Here is a 21322-nt window from a genome sequence, read left to right as displayed (position 1 = left end):
TCTATTGAAATGGCTTTGTGCATTCTTGCTTTAGAATTGCACAGCGGACCTTTGCTCTTTTCCAAAGTTTCTGTAGTAAAAATGTTGCTTTGGCAGCAATGTTGCCTAAGCTGCATTTAATGGGAATATGAGGAGTACTTTAGTACAGTTAAAAAACTCCAGAGACAAATTCCAAACAAATTCCAGAGATTTGGGTGAATCTCCATACTTAATTTTGGGTGGCCATATTTATTTTAGGAAATGTAAAAAAAAAACAGATTGAATAATTAATATGGGAAGAAATGGTTTTACAAATGAATGAATTGTAGTTTTTCTTCTCTGTAATACTAGATATAATAATAATCTGTGTGATATGCTAGATAAAATGCCTACAATTTTACGAAGATGTGAAGGTGTATCTTTATGGTTTTGATTTTCTAATGAAATTGTAATCTTTTGCATCATACCTCCTAAATTTATAAGTACAAATACCCAATCCAATAAACAAGATTAAACAAACCAAATGCTGTAGGAAAGAATATTCGGGAATAGGAGTCAATTTTTGAAACCCGAACATGCATTCGTCCCTCTCTCCAAGCTCCTGTACGACAGTCTTCAAAACAACAGAAGAAACTTGCACAGTCTTTCCCATCGAGACACTCATATGCATAATCATCCTCTTCTTGGTAGGAGGCAATGTTGTTCATTTGAATTAGGGAAGTTCCTGGTCGAATGTTTACTACAGTAGATTTCTATTGGAAAAAGATTTTTTTTTAAATTTCTTCATAAAAGTCCTTAAAACATGCTATTGGATTGCTAGTAGTACAAATGAAAGCTTTTATTGATCTTTAATTAGTTTTTGCACAATTGTGATTGAACATTACACAAATCTGCCTTCAAATAAGCCACATTTACATTAATGACATGATTATTTTTTATATTCCTAGTTAAAGCAATTTTGTAGTGATATGATTGAGTCTTAGAACTACATTTTGATAAAAATGTATGTTTCTACATGATTATTCTGAAACTTTCTGCTCACCATTTTCTATGTGGTGATTTCTCATCCCCAAATAAACTTCATTTATAACTTACACCTTCAAAATGAAATATGTTCTTTAAACAATAATGTTCATTAAGCTGTGTTTCATTTACTTTGCTTTTACATGCCCACTTAATTCCTACCTTACGAAGATTTTCTAGTAGCTTGTTTTCTTGAGTTATAACTTCAGATTTCTATCTATATCTGACTTCAGATGCACTCATAATTCAGACAATAACAGGTGCACTTACTTCATAATACAGCTGTGATCACTGATTAACACACACAGGTCAAGAACTTTGAATTATGTTTTGTACTCAGTTTATAGATTTGTAATGCCATTCAATGCCCTCTTTAATTGAACTGATATGGAAACTTACAGGTAGGTATTGGGCAACAGACATATAACAATGTTCAAGTGGGTAGCCGTATCAGCATGCATAGGTTTCAAAGGAACAAGTAAAGGTTTATTGCATGCTGAAAAGAGAAGAAAAGAAACAACTGAAAAATTGTTTCTTTTCTTCTCTTTTCTGCATGGAATAAACCAGTCATATTATATACAGTATCTTAGGTGGGTAGCTGCTTCAGCATCCGTAAGCTGCAAAGGAACAAGTAATAGGTTTATTTGTTGTGATTTCTTTTTCTCTTTTCAGCATGGAATAAACTTATATTATATTTCTGTTTTCCTATATATATGTTTAACAAAACATATAAGGCTCAATACTTTTGTGTAGTAGTGTTTGCTGACAGTTATGTATTTTTCTGTTAAAATGTCTGCAGCAAAATGACAATTAAACATATTGTCTGTAATGACTTTATTTTGTGAATGTAAACAATTTTTCATGCAAGTGAATAATTTAGTTGTATCCATATAAGATTTGACTACATTTGGACAGGTTCTGTGTGCAATTGTCTCACTGGATTAGCGAGCTGGTGTATATAAGAAGCCATAGGGAAACGTGCAGTCTGTGTTTTGCCTACACCCTTTATAGAGAGTTGTAATATCTTGAATAATAATTTATTTGAGTTGGTTGGTAGGATAAAAGAAGTGGTCTGTTATAGTGAGAATCTATTTTTTTTAATTTTGTATTTAGTTTTGTTCTGTTTCTGTATATAGAAGAATAGGTTGGTCTTCAATCTGAAGAAGATGGACGCTGGATTGCTGGCCAGTAAGTAGGACACCTGTTGCCTGTAAGGTTCATGATGGGTTTTTTTTTTAAAGGAGGTGGATGGTCTATATAAGTTTTATTTTTTTAATTACCGATTTAAACTGTTTTAAAACTGATGTTTAAAACTTTTAATTGTATTAATTGTTATGGTATTTAAGAAATATTTTATAATTTATAACTGTTTATGATGTTTGTTAGAATTTGTAAAGCAAAAAAAATGCATGAGTTAGAGTCTAGACAAAATGGATGGATTATTTGGTTATTACATGTATGATCTCCTTTGTAGAACGATTATGATGAGCAAAATTAGATTTGTGAAAGATTCATAATTTTGCTGCTCTGAGTTATTTGGGTAAAATATTCCAGTATTTGTTTAGAAATTTCCAGTGTCTAATTATGGAAAATGATAAGTACTGATTAAATGAAAGGTGGAAAACTGGGTGTAGCCCAGGTTTCTTTGTATAACAGTGATAAGTTAGTACTTTTTGTAACTGAGAAAACATGTTCCCATTCTGGTCTAAGATTGACTGATGAAGAAAAAGTTAATCTGAAGAGTGGGAGAAAAATTATAGTGACTTTACTACTGAAAATCTCTATGAGAAGAACAACTGAACAGTGGACAGTGCAGGCTTATCTGAAAGGGGACCACTGGAACATCTAGGAGCCCAGAGGGGATCTGTCCATAAGACTCAGTAACAGGCCAATACAGATGCAGCCATTCAAAGTGCGCGTTACAGACACGTACCGCAGGTGGCGTCGCGCATTGTGACGCAAGATGACGCTCGGTACCGCGGTACGTGATTGGTTGACCGACAGGGGCACTCGTGGTCCGTTGGTCTGTCGTAGAAAGACTTACAGTAAACGCCTTTGCTGTGCCCGTTGTAGATATTGAATTTTACCATTGAAGGGAAATCTTAGTAGCTGAGCATAAAAAGAATAGGAGCATACTGTAACGCGTGTGAAGGCCATAAACGATATTAATTTTGGAACATAAACATACAGTATATGGCTGGTCTTGGTACTTTAAAGAAAAAATACACACCAGTATTCCATTTCTCCCTAAACATTTTAAGCATCGAAGTCTTTAACTAAAGAGATACCGGAGTCAACAAGCATACTTTTAGAATTTGATTAAAAGGGAATATAATATGGAATCGCGTATCTAACGAAATTAATAACGATATAATTATATTCATGTACCGCAACACAAGAATAGTACACGCTGTACATTGTCTGTTGATAATGTTTCTGTAGTGCTTTTTCAGCACTCTGCATGTGACTGGGTTAGGTTCCTGACTCCCATGTCACATGGTCTGTGATCGAATCCCATGGAACTATGACTTTATTTTTTAACAAACATTTCTTTGAAAAAATGAAACGTTTCCCTTGGTCAGAGATTAAATAAAACCTCACTCGCACCAAACAAATTTATATTTCTAAATATCACAACATGATCGGATTTAAGTCTTTTTAATAACAATGAATAGTCACCTATGCGTTACAAAATAAACATTTATATTGTTTTGAATCGCGTTTTGATTTAAATCGTAAACGCGTGTTTAAATATATGTGTTTAAAGGCGATATATAAAAGCGCTGATTCTTATGGAATGTGTTCCGCTGGGGATTCAAAAAAATTATTTTTTTTAATCGCGTATCTAAGGAAAATAGCAGTATAACTTTGTTCATGCACATCATTTTATATTTCTATAAAAAAAATCGTTTGCCCAGCCACTATTGTTGTTATTGTTTTTATCCTGTAAAGCGCTTTGAGGAGCACAGCTTTCTCACCACTTAGATTACTTTTTGAAACCATCCTTACACAAAGCAGAAACTGATTGTATTTTCCGATGACATACTGTACAAGTGCAAAGATTACAGATTTTAATCGTCTTTTTTCTGAACCAGGGAAAATCTGATCATGTTTCTCTATAACAATAATAAAAAACTTTATTTTACATATCACCTTTAAAAGTGGCATCTCAAAACAATACAGTAGATGTAAACCACAGATTACAAGGTAAATACCCTTAATCGTTTATTAAATTTAATCGTCTTTTTTCTGAACTGGTTTCACAGCGAAAGACACCTCCCCCCCCTCAAAAACCCAGTAAGTACAGTGCTAGTTAAGAAAGGCTAGGCTCCTCAATGAAATCGCTTTAACATGCTAATACGTTGGTGTAACAGTCCGGGAGTGGCAAGCTTCTAATTTCAACCCGACCATGGCGAAAGGAACCCTTCTTTCATTTGAAGACAATGAACATATTTTAGCCCTGAATGAATTAATAGCAAACATGGTTTACATAAAAGACATTTTTCCAAGAAAGTTTAGCCTTTGTCACTGATGAAACTACTAAATAAAGACATAAATATAAAAATCTTAAGATTTTTAAAATACATGACTTTGCTAAAATTTATTTGAAAATAAAAACGATTACAAACGCCAGGGGAGAGAGAGAACAGGGGAGGGATGTTGGTTTTGCATAAGGGGCGGGGCTATGGAAATGAGGTCTGTTTGGGAATGTGGAGTTACATGTTCTGGCTGTTTGTGAATTATCGTTGTTGAGTATGGAGTGTTGAGGTATTGATTTTGTGTAATGCTTTATGTTGAAAATATGAGGTGGATTTTGTTTATGATAAAGAGGATAAACTGGGATGGGAGGAGGGTTTGGTTTTGCATAAGGGGCGGGATTATGATAATTAGAGGAATTTGCCAGAGTATAATGGTTTGATATATTTGATTTTGTATTGTGGTTGTTATTTATGTTTTTGGCTGGTATTATGTTTATATGGTTGTTTTTGTTGGTTGGTTGTTATTATGGTTATTAATAATACGATCTATAGTTGAAATCTGAGCCTAAATAAAAAGAAAAAGCAAGTGATAGCAAAGTTTTTTTTTAGCAAAAAGCAAGTTTATGAGCAATCTAATTACTTATTCGTTTAAAACGCTATATAAAATAAAGTTTATTATTAATTTGCTGGACAGAGCGGTGAACATTATTATGCATAAGACAAAGATAACGATCCTGATCAGTTTAGAAATCTGTGTACGCTGTAAGGCTTTTACTTCTTAAACTTTTAAAATGCACGTTTCGAATAGAAAGAAATCCTCTTCCTGGTACAGTCGCATGAAGAAAGAGGTGAAACAGCCCTACACAGCCCTGTCGCAGTACACGAATATAATCATATCGTTATTAAATTCTTTAGATACGCGATTCCATATTATATTAGCAGAAAAGCTTAAAACTACCACTTTTTCACACGCTATTTCACATGTTAGTTAAATACTTCGATGCTTAAAATGTTTAGGGAGAAATGGAATACCGGTGTGTATTTTTTCTTTAAAGTACCGATTCCTGGAATCTGACTGGCTGACACCCTTCTGAAGTGGTTCCATAAGATCTGGTATAGGGAAAAGAAAGCGTTGATAAAAAAAGCCTGGATTCCCATGTATCTCAGAGAGCGAGTGATCAGAAAAAGGAACAGCTGTTACACCCAGGTTTTACGCTCTCTCTCTGTTGAATGAATGAAAGCATTTTATTAAAAACGCGTTTGCGTTTGTCTGGGTATTTACCTTGTAATCTGTAGTTTACATCTACTGTATTGTTTTGAGATGCCACTTTTAAAGGTGATATGTAAAATAAAGTTTTTTATTATTGTTATAGAGAAACATGATAAGATTTTCCCTGGTTCAGAAAAAAGACGATTAAAATCTGTAATCTTTCCACTTGTATGTCATCGGACATTAACGAGTACAACCCCCTCTCTGCCGGAGTGCTGGCTGTGATGAATTAAACCGGTTTCACAGGTATTTTCAAAGTAGGAAGTACAGTGTTAACTAGTAGCTAGGCTCTTCAATGAAATCTCTTTAACATGCTAATGCGTTGGTGTAACAGTCCGGGCGTGGCAAGCTTCCAATGTCAACTCGACTCGATTGGAAGACAATGAACGTATTTTAGCCCTAAATGAATTAATAGCAAACATGGTTTACATAAAAGACATTTTTCCAAGAAAGTTTATAATAATACTATAGTTGAAATCTGAGCCTAAATATAAAGGAAAAGCATTTTCAGAGAGCAATCACGCTGTGTTTATGTAGAAAAAGCGATTAGGTTTATGAGCAATCTAATTACCTATTCGCTTAAAACGCTATATAAAATAAAGTTTATTTAAAGATGAATGATCAGTGTCGCAGTTTAAATAATTTTCGTAGTAGGACTTGGACAGATTCCAAGTGCATTTTTGCAATTTACGTTGCATTGTCCAATGTGCTGTTGTAATACAGTTTAGAATACAGTAAGTCTAAACTGTATCAGCTTTATTTATGGGTTGCAATTTAGAAAAAGTCAAAAACCGCACTCAAAATGCAATTTAGAGCTTTCTGGCAAGAGGAGACACCCAAATTATAATGTAACATGCCACTGTTTGTGCATGAACAAAGTTATACTGCAATTTTCCTTAGATACGCGATTAAAAAAAATAAATTTTTGGAATCCCCGGCGGAACACATTCCATAAGAATCAGCGCTTTTATACAGTATATCGCCTTTAAACACATATATTTAAACACGCGTTTACGATTTAAATCAAAACGCGATTCAAATCAATATAAATGTTTATTTTGTAACGCATAGGTGACTATTCATTGTTATTAAAAAGACTTAAATTCGATCATGTTGTGATATTTAGAAATATAGATTTGTTTCGTGCGAGTGAGGTTTAATTTAATCTCTGACCAAGGGAAACGTTTCATTTTTTCAAAGAAATGTTTGTTAAAAAATAAAGTCATTTAGCTGTCTTTAGCCCTCTAAGCTGGTTCATACAGAAATGTAGAGAACCAGGCTCAGAACACACAGCTTCATTAGCGAATACATATGCAGGACAACTAGAGAAGACGTTTTACAGAGGATGGATTTTTAGAAACATCCCATCAGTGACATCACTGAAGTCAACTCCTACTGTAGGTAACTGTCGTGTGGATAGTTTCACAAGAATCAGACAAAGGTTTAAGCATCGCTTGTTCTAGATAAAACTGCAAAAAAAAACAACAACCCATAATGTACTTCTTTGCGGCTCTGTTTGCCCAAATCATATATTCACAACGTGAAATTAGAAAATAATATTACGTAACCAAAATCCGCAATATGGAAACAGAACCTGTGTAATTGTTGACAGATGATGTTCTCGTAACATTTTTACAAGACGAACTACAACATTTAAAAAATGACTTGTACAGTATGTACTTGATATCTCTAATCAATCCACGGCGATATAGTTAAAGCAGTCCCCACACAAAACGAAACTAAAACGCCCTGGGCATACCGTTTCGCGCTTCTTATCAGTTGCTCAAAAGTAATTTGACCGTATGAAATGCATAATATAAACCTAGAAACATATACAGTACGTGAGCAGTATTTACGTAGTATCGGTGTCAAGACATACCTCTCAAATACTGTAAATCAAGTTAAAAATATCTCAAGACCGATTCTGGTCATAATGAAACCATGTTTCGTGTATGTTTTCTTTAAAGTACCGAGACCAGCCATATACTGTATGTTTATGTTCCAAAATTAATATCGTTTATGGCCTTCACACGCGTTGCAGTATGCTCCTATTCTTTTTATGCTCAGGCACTAAGATTTCCCTTCAGTGGTAAAATTCCATATAAATATTCAATACTTAAATGGGCACGGTTAAGACATTAAATATACAGTACAGTTTGCATACGGTAATATGTTTATGTTCCTAAATCAATCTCTTTTATGAGCATGTGAAAGGCATGGTGAATCGATTCTCAAAAATTACTGTACTTTGCATGATTGGAAAAAAATGCATGATTGCGAAATGCTGTGGTGTTACTTTTACAAAGACGGTCAATGAAAAAAGTAATGTGGACCAGGGCAATACTTTGAGTTTACAGCTTGTCCAAGGTCATTTATTATTAATACTATTAGTAATATCTTCGTTAAAGACTTTGATGGCTACAGCTCAAACATGAGAGGTTGAGCTTTATTAGCTCCACCTTGCGGAAATTCCGGATACTATTATTTTGCTAGCGGTATTTACCGGTAACTTGCGGTATTTACTGGTAACTCGCGGTAGACTGCATACAGCGTACCGGAAAATAATGCGGTATCGCCCGTGCATTTTGAATGGCTGCATCTGTAAATCATGAAACTTTTTAGGGTGACATGTTGACATGCTGTTAAGTTGTGATCTGTGGTTCATGTGTTCGCAATATCAGATTCAGGTTTTGAATAAACTATTAAGTTTAAAACTTGTGTATACCTTACATCATTTTGTAATTTCACAAAATGGGAGACTATAGGTAGGGTCTGAGTACTTTTGCAAGTCACTGCATAGATATCTAAAGTGTACATTTAGTTATGACCTGATACATCTATATTGCTTAATTGGTTAACCACCTATAACAACCATTTCTCCAGTCAAAAGAGAATTTTCTTCTTCGGGAAGCTCCGCCTGTGAACCTACAGTATCAGCTCTCTGTACATTATGAAAAGTAGGAGCCTTATTTAAATGAAATTCCATCTTTTTTGACATCTGTCTGTGTCATCTGCATTTTGACATGATATGTAATGTATATTTTACTGTTGTATTTCTTTTGAGAAAAAATGTTTTCATTTTTCAACAGTTTATACTGATTCTTTCTTTCTTAAATGATTTTCTCTTCAATGCATATGATTTTCTACATTTAAAAATGAGTTTGTCCACCTTATCATTTTCAAGACAGCTTTAAATTACAAACATAAATAATTGTAATAAGCTGCAGGCTTACATAATACAATTTAGGCAATACACTATTTGCAATGGTGTCTGAATGGCCTTTTGTTCACCTTAACTTGTAACCATTTTATAATTACTAATTATTAGAATAAATTAAGTAAAAAAACTTACTGATGCATTATTTGCTTTTGTTTTCTTTGCTTTCCTGTTGCTAGTGAAATAATGCAAGGTTCCATACTCCATCAGTGCAGCAAAGGTAAAGATGAAGCACACAGATACAAAGAGATCCATGGCTGTCACATATGATACCTTTGGCAAAGACTTCCTGGAAATTGTGCTAAGAGTAGTCATGGTCAACACTGTAGTAATACCTGTAAATGAGGAATGAGGATGAGGGAGTTACTGTATTTTCAGTGTTATCTGGTAATAGAAAATCAGGCTTGGAGTATTAATTAAATTTAGTGAAAAAAAGTCAGCATTACTAAAATAATGCCCCTTCCATAAACCTATTAAATACCACAATTAAATACAAAGTCTGAAACCTTAAAGTATAATTTATCAATGCAACAATATCACTGATAAAGCAGCGCAGTAGTGACATTATGAGTATGGTTTAAGTTTATTTCAAAGTATTTTAATTTATTACTCCTACTTCACAGCAAATATGTATCTAAAAATAGACCATACCTAATGATGTCCTGGCTGGCACTGCATCTTTATTAATCCAGAATGACACCCATGAAAGCACAACAATCAGTATGCAAGGAATGTATGTCTGAATAGTAAAGTAGCCCATCCGACGACTCAGATCAAAAAATATTGTCATGATCACATATTCTCCTGAAAAACAAAATAAACATAGTTTTGAATCAGTATAAATAGCAACATCTTCTGTAATTTGTTTACATAGAGATATGTGATAAATCCCCTAACAAGATGGCTCCCTAAATTGTTCAACATTGCATCAAAATCGTAAACATTCAATTTTCTGAATGACCTTTATATTTTTGCATTTTCAGAACCATACTTTTGACCAGATTTTTCTAAAAATCACATTGTCTTAACAAATCTTCAATTTATATTTATAAATTAGCCATGATACCTCCAATAATGGTAAAGCTCTATCTTCCTGAAAAGGAAAAAAAAACAACAGTTGGGAATTACAAATAAGTTTATTTAGATAATCAGAAAATACATGTATGTAAAAAAAACAATTATGATGTTATATATATATATGACTAGTATTCTTGTAATAAACCTTGTCTAAAGTAATTTCAAGAAGATTTTAATGGTTAAAGAAAGTATTTCAGAAAAATGAACTTTCTCGACAAATGTACACTGTTTGGAGGCTACTAGTTTAAATGAAATGTTATGACAAATATCCTTTGTCATTTATGCCTCTGGCCAATCCCTTAGGCTGCTTTAGCTCTTTTTAAATAAGTGTTTAATTCAAAGAGTGAAATGGCTGGAACAGACTGCATACTTATTTCCACAATCCTCAAACTGAAACAGTAAAACATAAGCATAGCATTTTTTAAAGGCTTCTTATACATCTATATGAAAAGAAAACCTCAACATCATATTTAAAATAGAAATCATTACAAAATAAAAACTGGTTATAAATGAGAAGAAACCATTTTTTCCCATCTAACCTGTTTGGCTGTTAACACTTAATTAATCCACATTATCATTCAGCCATTTCCTGAATAAAGACAAAGTTCCATACTGCAAGAAAACCTTGAGTAAAGAAGAGGCCCCAATTGGATTTTTAAATGCACTTTCATGTAGTTTCCACTTCTTGTTCCACTGTTCATTTTGAAATGTTCCACTGAATTTACTTCTGTTAACAGTATTCAGTATTCTTTGAGAATACTGAATACTTGCATCTGTCTTCTCTGCTCACTTAAAACGTTCACTTCTTTCAGCTTGTCAATGAAGTATTTATTGAATCCCAGAATACAAATGGTGTCTCTTCACTGAATTAAATATGGAGCAGAAATTGTAATGTGGCCATACTGATGGATTATACAATGACATACTGTACCTTAGTATAGCATGACATACTGTACCTTGATTTGAATTTTACACTTTTGAATATATCTTGTGAGAGAGCAGCCCTGTCAGGACCACATTACCCAGAAACCTCTGGGGGAATGGACTGTAGCTCTCAGTAACCTGACCAGGACAGCAGGAAATGGAGGCTTTTTCACAATCTGCCATCGGAGGACACAGGGCAGATCCTCTACTATTCAAGCTGCACCAGTCAGACAGTGGACAAAAGTACACAACCTTCCACCTTCATTATAAAAAAATAATTATTCATAAATATTTCATGCATCAAAATCTTTAACTTGGTAACTTACAGTGAGTTCTGGTTTTAATGTGCTTGTTCTAACATTATTATCTAAGCTTATATTCTGTACTTCATAAAAAGTTATAATGTTTTATCCTTTTCTAAGAATACGTAGTAATAATACCACTTGCTGTTATTGTAAAAAGATAAATGTTGTAGAGATTTAACATCACTTGATAGTTATATGAATATGGAATCGTGTAACTAAGCAGCTAAAATATCACAGGTGGACATTTCGTTAACATTTTGACATCCATTTCTTTTTAAAAAAACTTTTATTGTCCATGTAGTGGTAATGGACAAAGAACTGCACCCAATGCTTCAAAGCACAATCCGAATATTATTTTCAGTTTGTTTCTTATATAGTGAATAGATAAAAAATAGTCCTATATTACAGCTTGTTGTTGGCTCTGGCCTGAATTTATCTAGATAAATTAAGTGATGGTTTTTGGATTAAGGATTTCTTCGCAAAATTCTTTAAGGTAAACAAAGGAGGGAAGAAGGGTTATTTTTACAATTGGCAGTCTGAGATTCTGAGTTATTCAATTCCCTTCATTTAGCTGAAATGGATAAAAAAATCATGCAGTTGTTATATGTATTGGAAGTGTTTATATGTTTTATTAACAAACACTCTGACTCAAAGCTGTGTTGTACAGTGCTATAGACGTGGGTAATGTCATCCCCATTAAACAATGTGCTTATCGTGCATATCCTGCTAAATTAGAAGCATTTTAGAAGGTGATAAACTGTACATTATTTACTTGAGCGCAGTTGAGTTCAAAGTAGGAAGTCTGTGAAGGCCTCCTGTTTATTGGTTACAAACATTGATGAGAAATCACTGTTCTGTAAAGATTACAGAAAAGTGAACGCTGAAACTCCACAAGACATTGTATGTACTGTTTGACCGTATCAAGGACTGATGCACTGTTCCCTTTTGTAACAGGGTTACTCCCTGGAAATTAGATACAAGAAGAGTATTATTAGACAATGTTGTGTGGCTCTGGCGAAATTTCTCTGTAAACTGAAGAGTTATAGAGTAGACACGTTGTGTTTTGCCTCTTTTTACACTTGTAAGAACATTCCAATGTTAATGTGACATGGAAAATATTATTAATAACCTTTTAAATCTGAAGCTGTTAACTCTACTTCACACCTGCATGTCAAGATAATGTTTTCAAAAAAAAAAAACATCAAACCTTTGATTGGATGAGGTCATGATTGTTTCGCAAGGATTTGAAATGTAACAATTTGTTACAGTTACCATCAGGAGAAAAAAGTTGATTTTTTAATTTGTGGCTGCTGCAGTTGAACCCTCTGACAGATGACAGCCTCCATACGCTTAAGTGAAAAAATAATAAAAATGCCAATGCAAACGTCATATTTACAATTTGTTGAAAATAAAAACAGTTGTAAAGTTCTCTATAGCTTTCACAGTCAAGAACGAGAATTCACGTAGGGAGCTATGTAAGCATTGTAGCAGCAACGCTTATTAATAAGACAGAATTAAGTGTTGCTGTGCTTTCCTAAATGAGGCCCCATCTCTCTTTCTCATCTCTGTGGTGCAGCCACAGAGAAGCTATTCATACAGTTCTGATTTAGAGTGTTTTCTCTCAGATAAGGAGCAGATCCCAAGTGGGGATGTGCTCAGCCATGCTTGGCTTTCATGATCGATGGTCATTCCTGGCGCCTATCTGTCTGTGACATTCTTGAGAACATCTGGATTTTGGTCCTAGATGTCAGAGGTTATTGTGACTCATCTCTCACCTTGACCAACCAATCAGGAACCTGTAGGGCGTGGTAACCCCACGTGGGTCTGAAATGCCCGCTAAACTTTCGATCAGTCACCACCTGTCTTGGTCCTGGTTTAAAAGACACTGCACAGCTCAGAAACTTTGCTTCTCTGGCCACTTTTCACACCCTCAGAGACAATCACGTGACGGCTGGTGTTGTCTGTATAGGGACTGGAACCTTGTTTCAGCAAAGTGTCGGCCCGGGGAATGCCCGCACATAAATTGCTAGCCAACGCCAACGTGGACGCTTCGCTTGATCACCAGAGTATAAGTTTGGACTCTTGTTGACAACCTGAATAAGTTTTTATTTACCAACAGCGCTATACCAAGTTTCTTCTCCCTAAAGAGTGACTTGCTCAGACCCGCGGTCACCCTCTGTGCATAGAGACTTTCTACTAGTCAGCCGGACTACTACTAGGTTCCTGAGAGAGACTCTGTCGGCGCGTCGCCACAGAAGAAATCTCTCCACCTAATTTGTCCAACTCCGAGCTGGACCTTGACTGGTTGGCAAGGAGCCAGAGGACACCGGGATGATGCCTATCGAACCCCGCAGCGATTGGACACAGCCGCTAGCTGGTCTTTTGGTGCCCATGCCAGGAAATACGAATCCATATCTGGAAAAGTAAATCCAATGTTCTACATTGCATCCTGAGAATTCAATTGTTACCCCAACACAAGTTGATATCAATTCAATTCATATGAGAAATGTATTTGCTATTGAGTAGCTAATGTAGACTGATTAACGATAGTATAGCCGAACGGTATACTGAAGCGTATTCTTTGTATCTCTTTGTGTTTTGCATCTCTTTGTGATTATATACCTTGCAATTTGATAACCCTTACTGATCGATTGATTTTCTAAAACCCATAACGAACCACCTAGTAATTGCTACTACAATTAATAAATTGTCACAGTAAATTCGCAAAACCCCTACATCTATTGGTGCCCCGTGTGAGGATGGTACAGATTGAAATGAGAATCAATCGAGTACAATAATTGTGATTTCAGTGAAATCGTGTGGCTCGCACCCGATTTCTGTACACAAGAATAGTGTGCTGGAAAAAAATCCCCCCCCTCTTTAATGTAGAGTGCAGATTGTGCTGATTTGTGATCCATCTGTGGTATTTTGTGGTGATAGAACTGTTTTGTGGTTAAACGTAATACTCAAAGTTTTTCCTTAGTAATAACAATGGAGTTGCTTATAAGTATTCTCTCTAGCGACCACAATCCTGGCTAACGAGACGGTATTGAGAAATTGAACTTTGATGAAGTTGAAAAGCTCCAGATGGACCTGGTAGCTAAGGTAGCGAACCAGCTTAATACAGGAGTTTCTGTGAATGCAGTTCAGGTCCTATCTAGTTTAGCCTTAAACCTCTCTAGACAACTGGAATTGTGTTTGTCCAAGTTGACAAAGTTGCAAAAGCTTCAAGGCAAGTTAGAGAAGTATAAAACCGAGCGAGTTGATATATTAGAGATAATCAAGGACAAGAAAGCGGAAAATGAAAAAAGTGAAGACCGACTCAAAGAGGTTTTAGTGAAATTGGAGGACCTGTCTGCAAAAGAAACTGCTGCTGAGGAAACTAACAGAAAACTAGAGGCTAGCCTGCATGAAAAGGAAAATGAACTTGAGAGTTTACACGAGTGTAGCCAGAAAATACGCAAAGATTTGTGTCGCTTGAATGGTGAAAAAGACTGCTTGAGCGTGAACTAGCCGCTGCACTGCGGGGAGTAAACAATCTCAAGCAGAGAAGGCGTGACACTGACACTGAACACACCTGATCACAGATGCCAATCCCCTCTGCTGTGACCCAGGGAACGTGCAGTTAGGTAACATTATTTTTCAGACCTGCCAGGTAGTGAGTGAGACTGACCTGAATGTTCCTGCCTCGATGGCAGGGTTTCCAACACACCCGGTCCCCAGGAAGGGACAGAGAATGAAAGCTGAGCAGGTTTTCTTCCAGCCACCAGCTCAGTTTGTCAGTCTCAGTCTGACCAACAGTGGTTCACCCAGACTGGAGCTGGATGGTCAAGCCACCCGCCTGTTAGTGCAGAACATGGCAAAGGGGGCTGTCAGAATCCCCGCCCGCACTGACATTGGCCTGGTGAGTGATAGCGAGTTCAAAGACTGTGAACTAGCTATCCCAGTGCTGGGGCAGCTCCCCCCACCCCCAGAAAACTATTGTAAACATGTGGATAGAGGGATTCCTCAATCAGGAGGTGTGCAGGGTGGACCTGAACAGTGAGAATGGGGTAACAATCGCAGTTCTCTCAGGTGCTCCAGATGACCACTCAGCCGAAGGTCAGGAAGGCTCCACTGCCACACCACCGCCAGTGGGTTTCCTAGAGCACAGGCATGAACAGATCAGAAAAGCAGATGCCCTGAAAATGGAGCAGCAGCATCAGCAGCTGTGTCAGATCTCCCCAGATTTCCAGGACATTATTGCACAGGATGCCACATGGCATACTGAGAAAGAAACCATGTACATGCTTCGCCAGCTTAGAAAGGTAAAAGTCACTCAGGAGGAGATGACTGGGATCAGCCACCCTAAAAGACTTTTGGGGGGAATGATTGCTGATGCCACTGTTGTGCGTTTGCTATTTTTGGTAGGTTTGTTTGCTACTGGCACTCTCACCCTAACTGCCCTAGAAGGCAGGTGTCAGAGATGCCAGAGGGTTAGGCCGTTTTCCACCAGTCGATTATTTCATTAACCAATGTAACAATCAAGTTCCCAAGACACTCTCTATACCCAGTAAACACAGGTCCAACCTCACCCAAGGAGAAATTCAGGTGCTCCAGTCTCTCCGCAACAGAGATGATATCGTCATCTAACCAGCGGACAAAGGAGGCGCTGTTGTGGTGTGGCGTAAGGACCTATATATCTTTGAAGCCTCTAGACAACTAACTGACACTTCTGCTGACCTCCCTCTCCAACAGGACCTGAACACTGACTACCAAAAGGAAGTGGTATCCACTATCTCCCTTCTTATCAGCAGTAAGGAGCTCCCCCAGGAGGCGAACCGGCTCATCACTGAACATCTGCAGGTATCTCAATTTTACCTCTTCCCCAAAATCCACAAACCGGACCCTGACCTCTATAAGCAATACACTGATGACTGCGTCAGTGCCACCACATGCTCTAACGACCAGCTTGAGCACTTTCTGCATCATTTCACCAACTTCCACCCATCCCTCAAATATACAGTTAACATATCTTCAGCTACTCTTCTGTTTCTAGACATCAACTTCTCCATTAACTACGCTCGACTCTCTACTTCGGTCTATTACAAACCCACAGATTCACATGGCTATCTCCTGTATAGCTCATTTCACCCCAAACACACTAAAAACTCTCTCCCTTTTTCACAGTTCCTTTGGCTACGATGATTATGCAGCAAAAACATCGCTTTCCAGAACCAAGCCCTCAAAATGTACTCATTTTTCATCAACAGAGGATACCCTAGCAGCGTTAAAAACAACCCTCGGACCATCAACTCAATCAGGAACGCCGTAACAACCACATTCCTCTGGTGCTTCCCTAACACCCCAATACATTTCCTATCCCCAGGACTATTAACGACAACTTTCCCATCCTACAGGATGATCCCTCCATTGGGGCCCTCTTTTTTAACCGCCCCACCATCTCATATCTCCGACCACCTAATCTGCATAACCTTCTTGTTCACAGCTCCCTTGACCTCCCTCAGCAACCATCCACACCAGGCACTTTCCCTTGCAACAGAGCTTGCTGTATCACCTGCAAGTACACACCTAACATCACACTCATTCAAAGCCTCTCAGGACAATTCTGGATCACCCAGATGGCATCTCGTACCTCCAGCAATCTTATTTACTGTATCTCTTGCAGTAAATGCCCAGCCATCTACATTGGAGAAACAGAAAGGAGACTCGGAGACCGCTTCAGAGAACACGTCAGGGCTGTGAAGATTAAAGATCTCTCCAAGCCCATTGTTTCTCATTTCACCTCTGATGGCCATGACCGCTCTAATCTCTCCGTCTGTGTCCTCAAAGACGGTTTTCCGAACTCAACCATCAGAAAGAATACAGAAACCAAAATTATCCTGCAGCTAGGATCAAACCTTCCCCCTTCTCTTAACTACAGACTACTTTTCTTCTAAATTCTCTCTATTCATTGTAGGTTTCATTTCACACCTCTTTTCACCTATCCTGACTTCAGTTCTCCTGATTGGTCTCTCTTTCTGTCCCCTGCTCCTGCCCCTCGCTCCTCTCTCCCAGCTTTTGTTCTCCTGCTACATTACCTTTGCTTTCTGCCATCTTTCTCACACCATTTTTTATTTAAACTACCAATACCAGCCATATACGGTTTACATAATATGTTTATGTTCCTACATTATTATAATTAATGAGCAATCTCTGGGACACCATTATAGGCATGGTGAATCTGTGATTCTCAAAACTTATTTTGTATGATTGGAAACGGATACGTGATCGGATCAATGAAATGCTTATAAGAAAGAGGCACTCTTTTCCAATGGTTTAACAGCCTGTGCAGCAACAAAACAATCCGTTTAAACAAAAGAGTGTGGTGTTACTTTTTGTCAATTAAAAAATAAAGTATTTTTGTGTTGCAACAGTTAAACTGATGCAGACGGTTACAAAGAAAGTGGACTACAGTAACACTTTGAGCTTACAGCCTGTCCAAGGTCCAACTGAGCCATCCTGCTTTGATAAAATATACCGACTTTTTAATGTTCAATGATTTAAATTGCTGTAATACACAGTTTTAAATTATTAAAAGTCTAAAGAGTATACAACTTGATTGCCCTTCAGCAGTGACCGGGATTTGAAACCATGCGCTTTCTGGTGACAGCTCAAATGCTATTCATGAGAGGTTAAGCTTTATTAGCTCCACCTGGCAGTTTCAGAAGGTGTGTCCAGATACTATTTTCATAACATGCGGTATGATGCGTTTTGATGTGCCATGTCTACTGCGTTTTGACGTAGCATACTTCGCACATTTTGAAGGGCTGGATCTGTAAATGGGATGCAGGAAGGGTTTTTGTTTCCTTACATGTTAATGCAAACTACCAAGGTTCATGCTAGCAAACAGTTTGTGAGCCAGCTTTTCACCCTATCAACATACACATGCTTTAACTTAAACAATTTTTAACCAAGATTGTTAACTCTGCACTTGTGCTGCCTGACCACACTCAAGATCCAGCATTTTTCTCACATCTCTGTTCAGGTTTTGTAGCGCTAAGTACACAATTAGGGGACTTTAGGGGGACTGTGTTCCCCTATCCCCAATCTTCCCATTTTTCCCAAATATTTGAAGAGTGGTTTATTCTTTGAATGGGACATTCACATTCAAACATTTTCCAGGCACTGGCACAGAGATGAGTGAATTTGCAAGTAAATGCAAATTTTAAAATTTAGGGTGCAAAATCCCTTGTCAGAGATAATGCTGGGCACCTATTTTTTTAGTTTTCAAAGAAAAACTAAGTGTGTCCCCACCTAATTTAAACATGCAAAATGATAGAATTAGATAGAATGAATAAAAAAACACAGCAAAGAAATATTATGACATGCTAGTTACATCTTTTTATAGAAAATGCAGGTGAATCCAATTTAATTTTACTATTCACACTAACACATAGAAAATACTATTATTCTAATGCAACACAACCACCCTACCCCCACTCTCCCAGGTAGACTGAAAAGCCAAATTGCAGTACTTGTTATTCTCACATCCAGATAGATTAATTATCCAGAGTTTTTTGCTAAAGGTAAAGTTTCTTTTCGACAGTAATGTGATAACCTGAAAAATAAGGCACGGTATTCTTAGGAACGAACGCAGTACAAATGCTACATTCAATGGCAAAATCCAGCACAAATGGAGCACTAACAAATGCAGTGGGTTTCATTGTTTATGCTGTGTTAAGGAGGACCCCTATGACTTCACACAGCTGTCACTAGCTGCTACCAAAACACATATGCGATGTACCACAAACAATTTCTAAGAATAAAAAGTTAAAAAATGATCAAGTATGTATTAAAATATTTTAGATTATAATTACAATAAATGTATTACATAGTGGCTTTAAAATGTATTATTTAAATACAAATATACACTAAATAATCTCAGTTACAGATGCAGCCATTCAAAACAAGCGGGGTATGCCACGGTAAAACGCGGTGGGCATGTTGCGGTATAACAATTCATAACTTGTCATACCGTATAATACCACAAGATAATAGTATCCGGAATTACCACCAGGTGGAGCTAATAAAGCTCAACCTCTCATGTAAAGCGTTTGAGCTTTCGCTAGAAAACACCCGGTTTCGACTCCCGATCACTGCTGAGGGACAATCTTTATTCAATTAAGAATTTAAGTTGTATACTCTTTAAACTTTTAAATTTAAACTGTATTACAGCATGCAGTAGTTCAGGTGGGTAGCTGCGTCAGCATGCGTAGGCTGCAAAGGAACAAGTAATAGGTTTATTCCATGCTGAAAAAAAGAAGAGAGAAAACACAACATTTTGGCCGTGGAGCCTTCTTCAGGTGTGAGAGAGACAAGGCAGTAGGCAAAGGTAATGTAGTGGGAGAACAAAGGCTGGGAGGGAGGAGGGGTGAGAGGCGGGAGCAGGGGACAGAAAGAGAGGCCAATCAAGAGGTGTGAAGTCAGAATAGGTGTCGAGAGGTGTGAAATGAAACGTCCAATGAATGGAGAAAATTTAGTAGGATAGATAGATATTACTTTATTAATCCCGTAGGGAAATTGATGTGTTACAGTAGAATAGTAGTCTGTCGTTAAGAGAAGGGGGAAGGTGTGATCCTAGCTGCAGGATAAGTTTGGTTTCGGTAGTCTTTCTGATGTATGAGTTTGGAAAACCATCTTTGAGAACACAGACGGAGAGATTAGAGATTAGAGAGATTAGACGTGGCCGTCAGAGGTGAAATGAGAAACAATGGGGTCGGAGAGATCTTTAATCTTCACAGCCCTGACGTGTTCGCTGAAGCGGTCTCCAAGTCTGCTTCCTGTTTCTCCAATGTAGAGAGAAACTGGGCATTTACTGCAAGAGATACAGTAAATAAGGTTGCTGGAGGTACAAGATGCCATCTGGGTGATCCGGAATTGTCCTGAGGAGCCTTGAATGAGTGTGGTGTTGGATGTGTACTTGCAGGTGATACAGCAAGCTCTGTTGCAAGGGAAAGTGCCTGGTGTGGATGGTTGCTGAGGGAGGTCAAGGGAGCTGTGAACAAGAAGGTTATGCAGATTAGGTGGTCGGAGATATGAGATGGTGGGGCGGTTAAAAAAGAGGGCCCCAATGGAGGGATCATCCTGTAGGATGGGAAAGTTGTCGTTAATTGTCCTGGGGATAGGAAATGTATTGGGGTGTTAGGGAAGCACCAAAGGAATGTGGTTGTTACGGCGTGAGTTCCTGATTGAGTTGATGGTCCGAGGGTTGTTTTTAACGCTGCTAGGGTATCCTCTGTTGATGAAAAATGAGTACATTTTGAGGGCTTGGTTCTGGTAAGCGATGTTTTTGCTGCATAATCATCGTAGCCAAAGGAACTGTGAAAAAGGGAGAGAGTTTTTAGTGTGTTTGGGGTGAAATGAGCTATACAGGAGATAGTCATGTGAATCTGTGGGTTTGTAATAGACCGAAGTAGAGAGTCGAGCGTAGTTAATGGAGAAGTTGATGTCTAGAAACAGAAGAGTAGCTGAAGATATGTTAACTGTATATTTGAGGGATGGGTGGAAGTTGGTGAAATGATGCAGAAAGTGCTCAAGCTGGTCGTTAGAGCATGTGGTGGCACTGACGCAGTCATCAGTGTATCGCTTATAGAGGTCAGGGACATAGCCAGTGTAGGAAGCGAAGAAGCATTCTTCTACCCAGCCAACAAAGATATTGGCATAGCTGGGTCCCATTCTGGTGCCCATGGCAACTCCACTCACCTGTTGGTAAAAAAGATTATTGAAGGAGAATGCATTCAGTGTGAGAACCAATTCTGCAAGGCGTACCAGGGTGTGGGTGGGTGGATCAAGCACTGTGCGTTTGTCCAGCATGTGCTTGAGGGCTGTAAGGCTGTCATTATGGGGAATGATGGTGTAAAGAGATGTGATGTCCATGGTAAAAATGTAGCATTTGGTGTCCTGAAATTGGAAATCATTAAAAAGTTGGAGCACGTGGTTGGTGTCTTTGATGTATGACGGAAGACCTTCAACCAGCGGTCTCATGAGGCTGTAGAGCAAGGCTGAG

General features: G+C 37.6%; 1 protein-coding gene and 1 pseudogene across 1 annotated transcript in view; both read right to left on the bottom strand.

Annotated features, from left to right (window-relative positions):
• Positions 1–455: 455 nt before the first annotated feature.
• gabrg1 (gamma-aminobutyric acid type A receptor subunit gamma1) overlaps positions 456–21322 on the bottom strand; it is a 115207-nt gene continuing 94340 nt past the window's right edge. Inside the window, exons 7-9 of the mRNA XM_088910195.1 lie at positions 9620–9772; positions 9104–9303; positions 456–731 (exon numbers count right to left, since the gene is read on the bottom strand). Coding sequence (XP_088766321.1) covers positions 456–731; positions 9104–9303; positions 9620–9772 — 629 coding nt within the window. The remainder of the gene's footprint in view (positions 732–9103; positions 9304–9619; positions 9773–21322) is intronic.
• LOC148840761 (uncharacterized) lies at positions 19820–21132 on the bottom strand (annotated as a pseudogene).

This window comes from Atractosteus spatula, chromosome 1 (genome assembly GCF_055471065.1).
Source record: "Atractosteus spatula isolate fAtrSpa1 chromosome 1, fAtrSpa1.hap1, whole genome shotgun sequence".
Classification (NCBI taxonomy): Eukaryota; Metazoa; Chordata; class Actinopteri; order Semionotiformes; family Lepisosteidae; genus Atractosteus; species Atractosteus spatula.
This window is presented reverse-complemented; position numbering and strand designations above follow the sequence as displayed.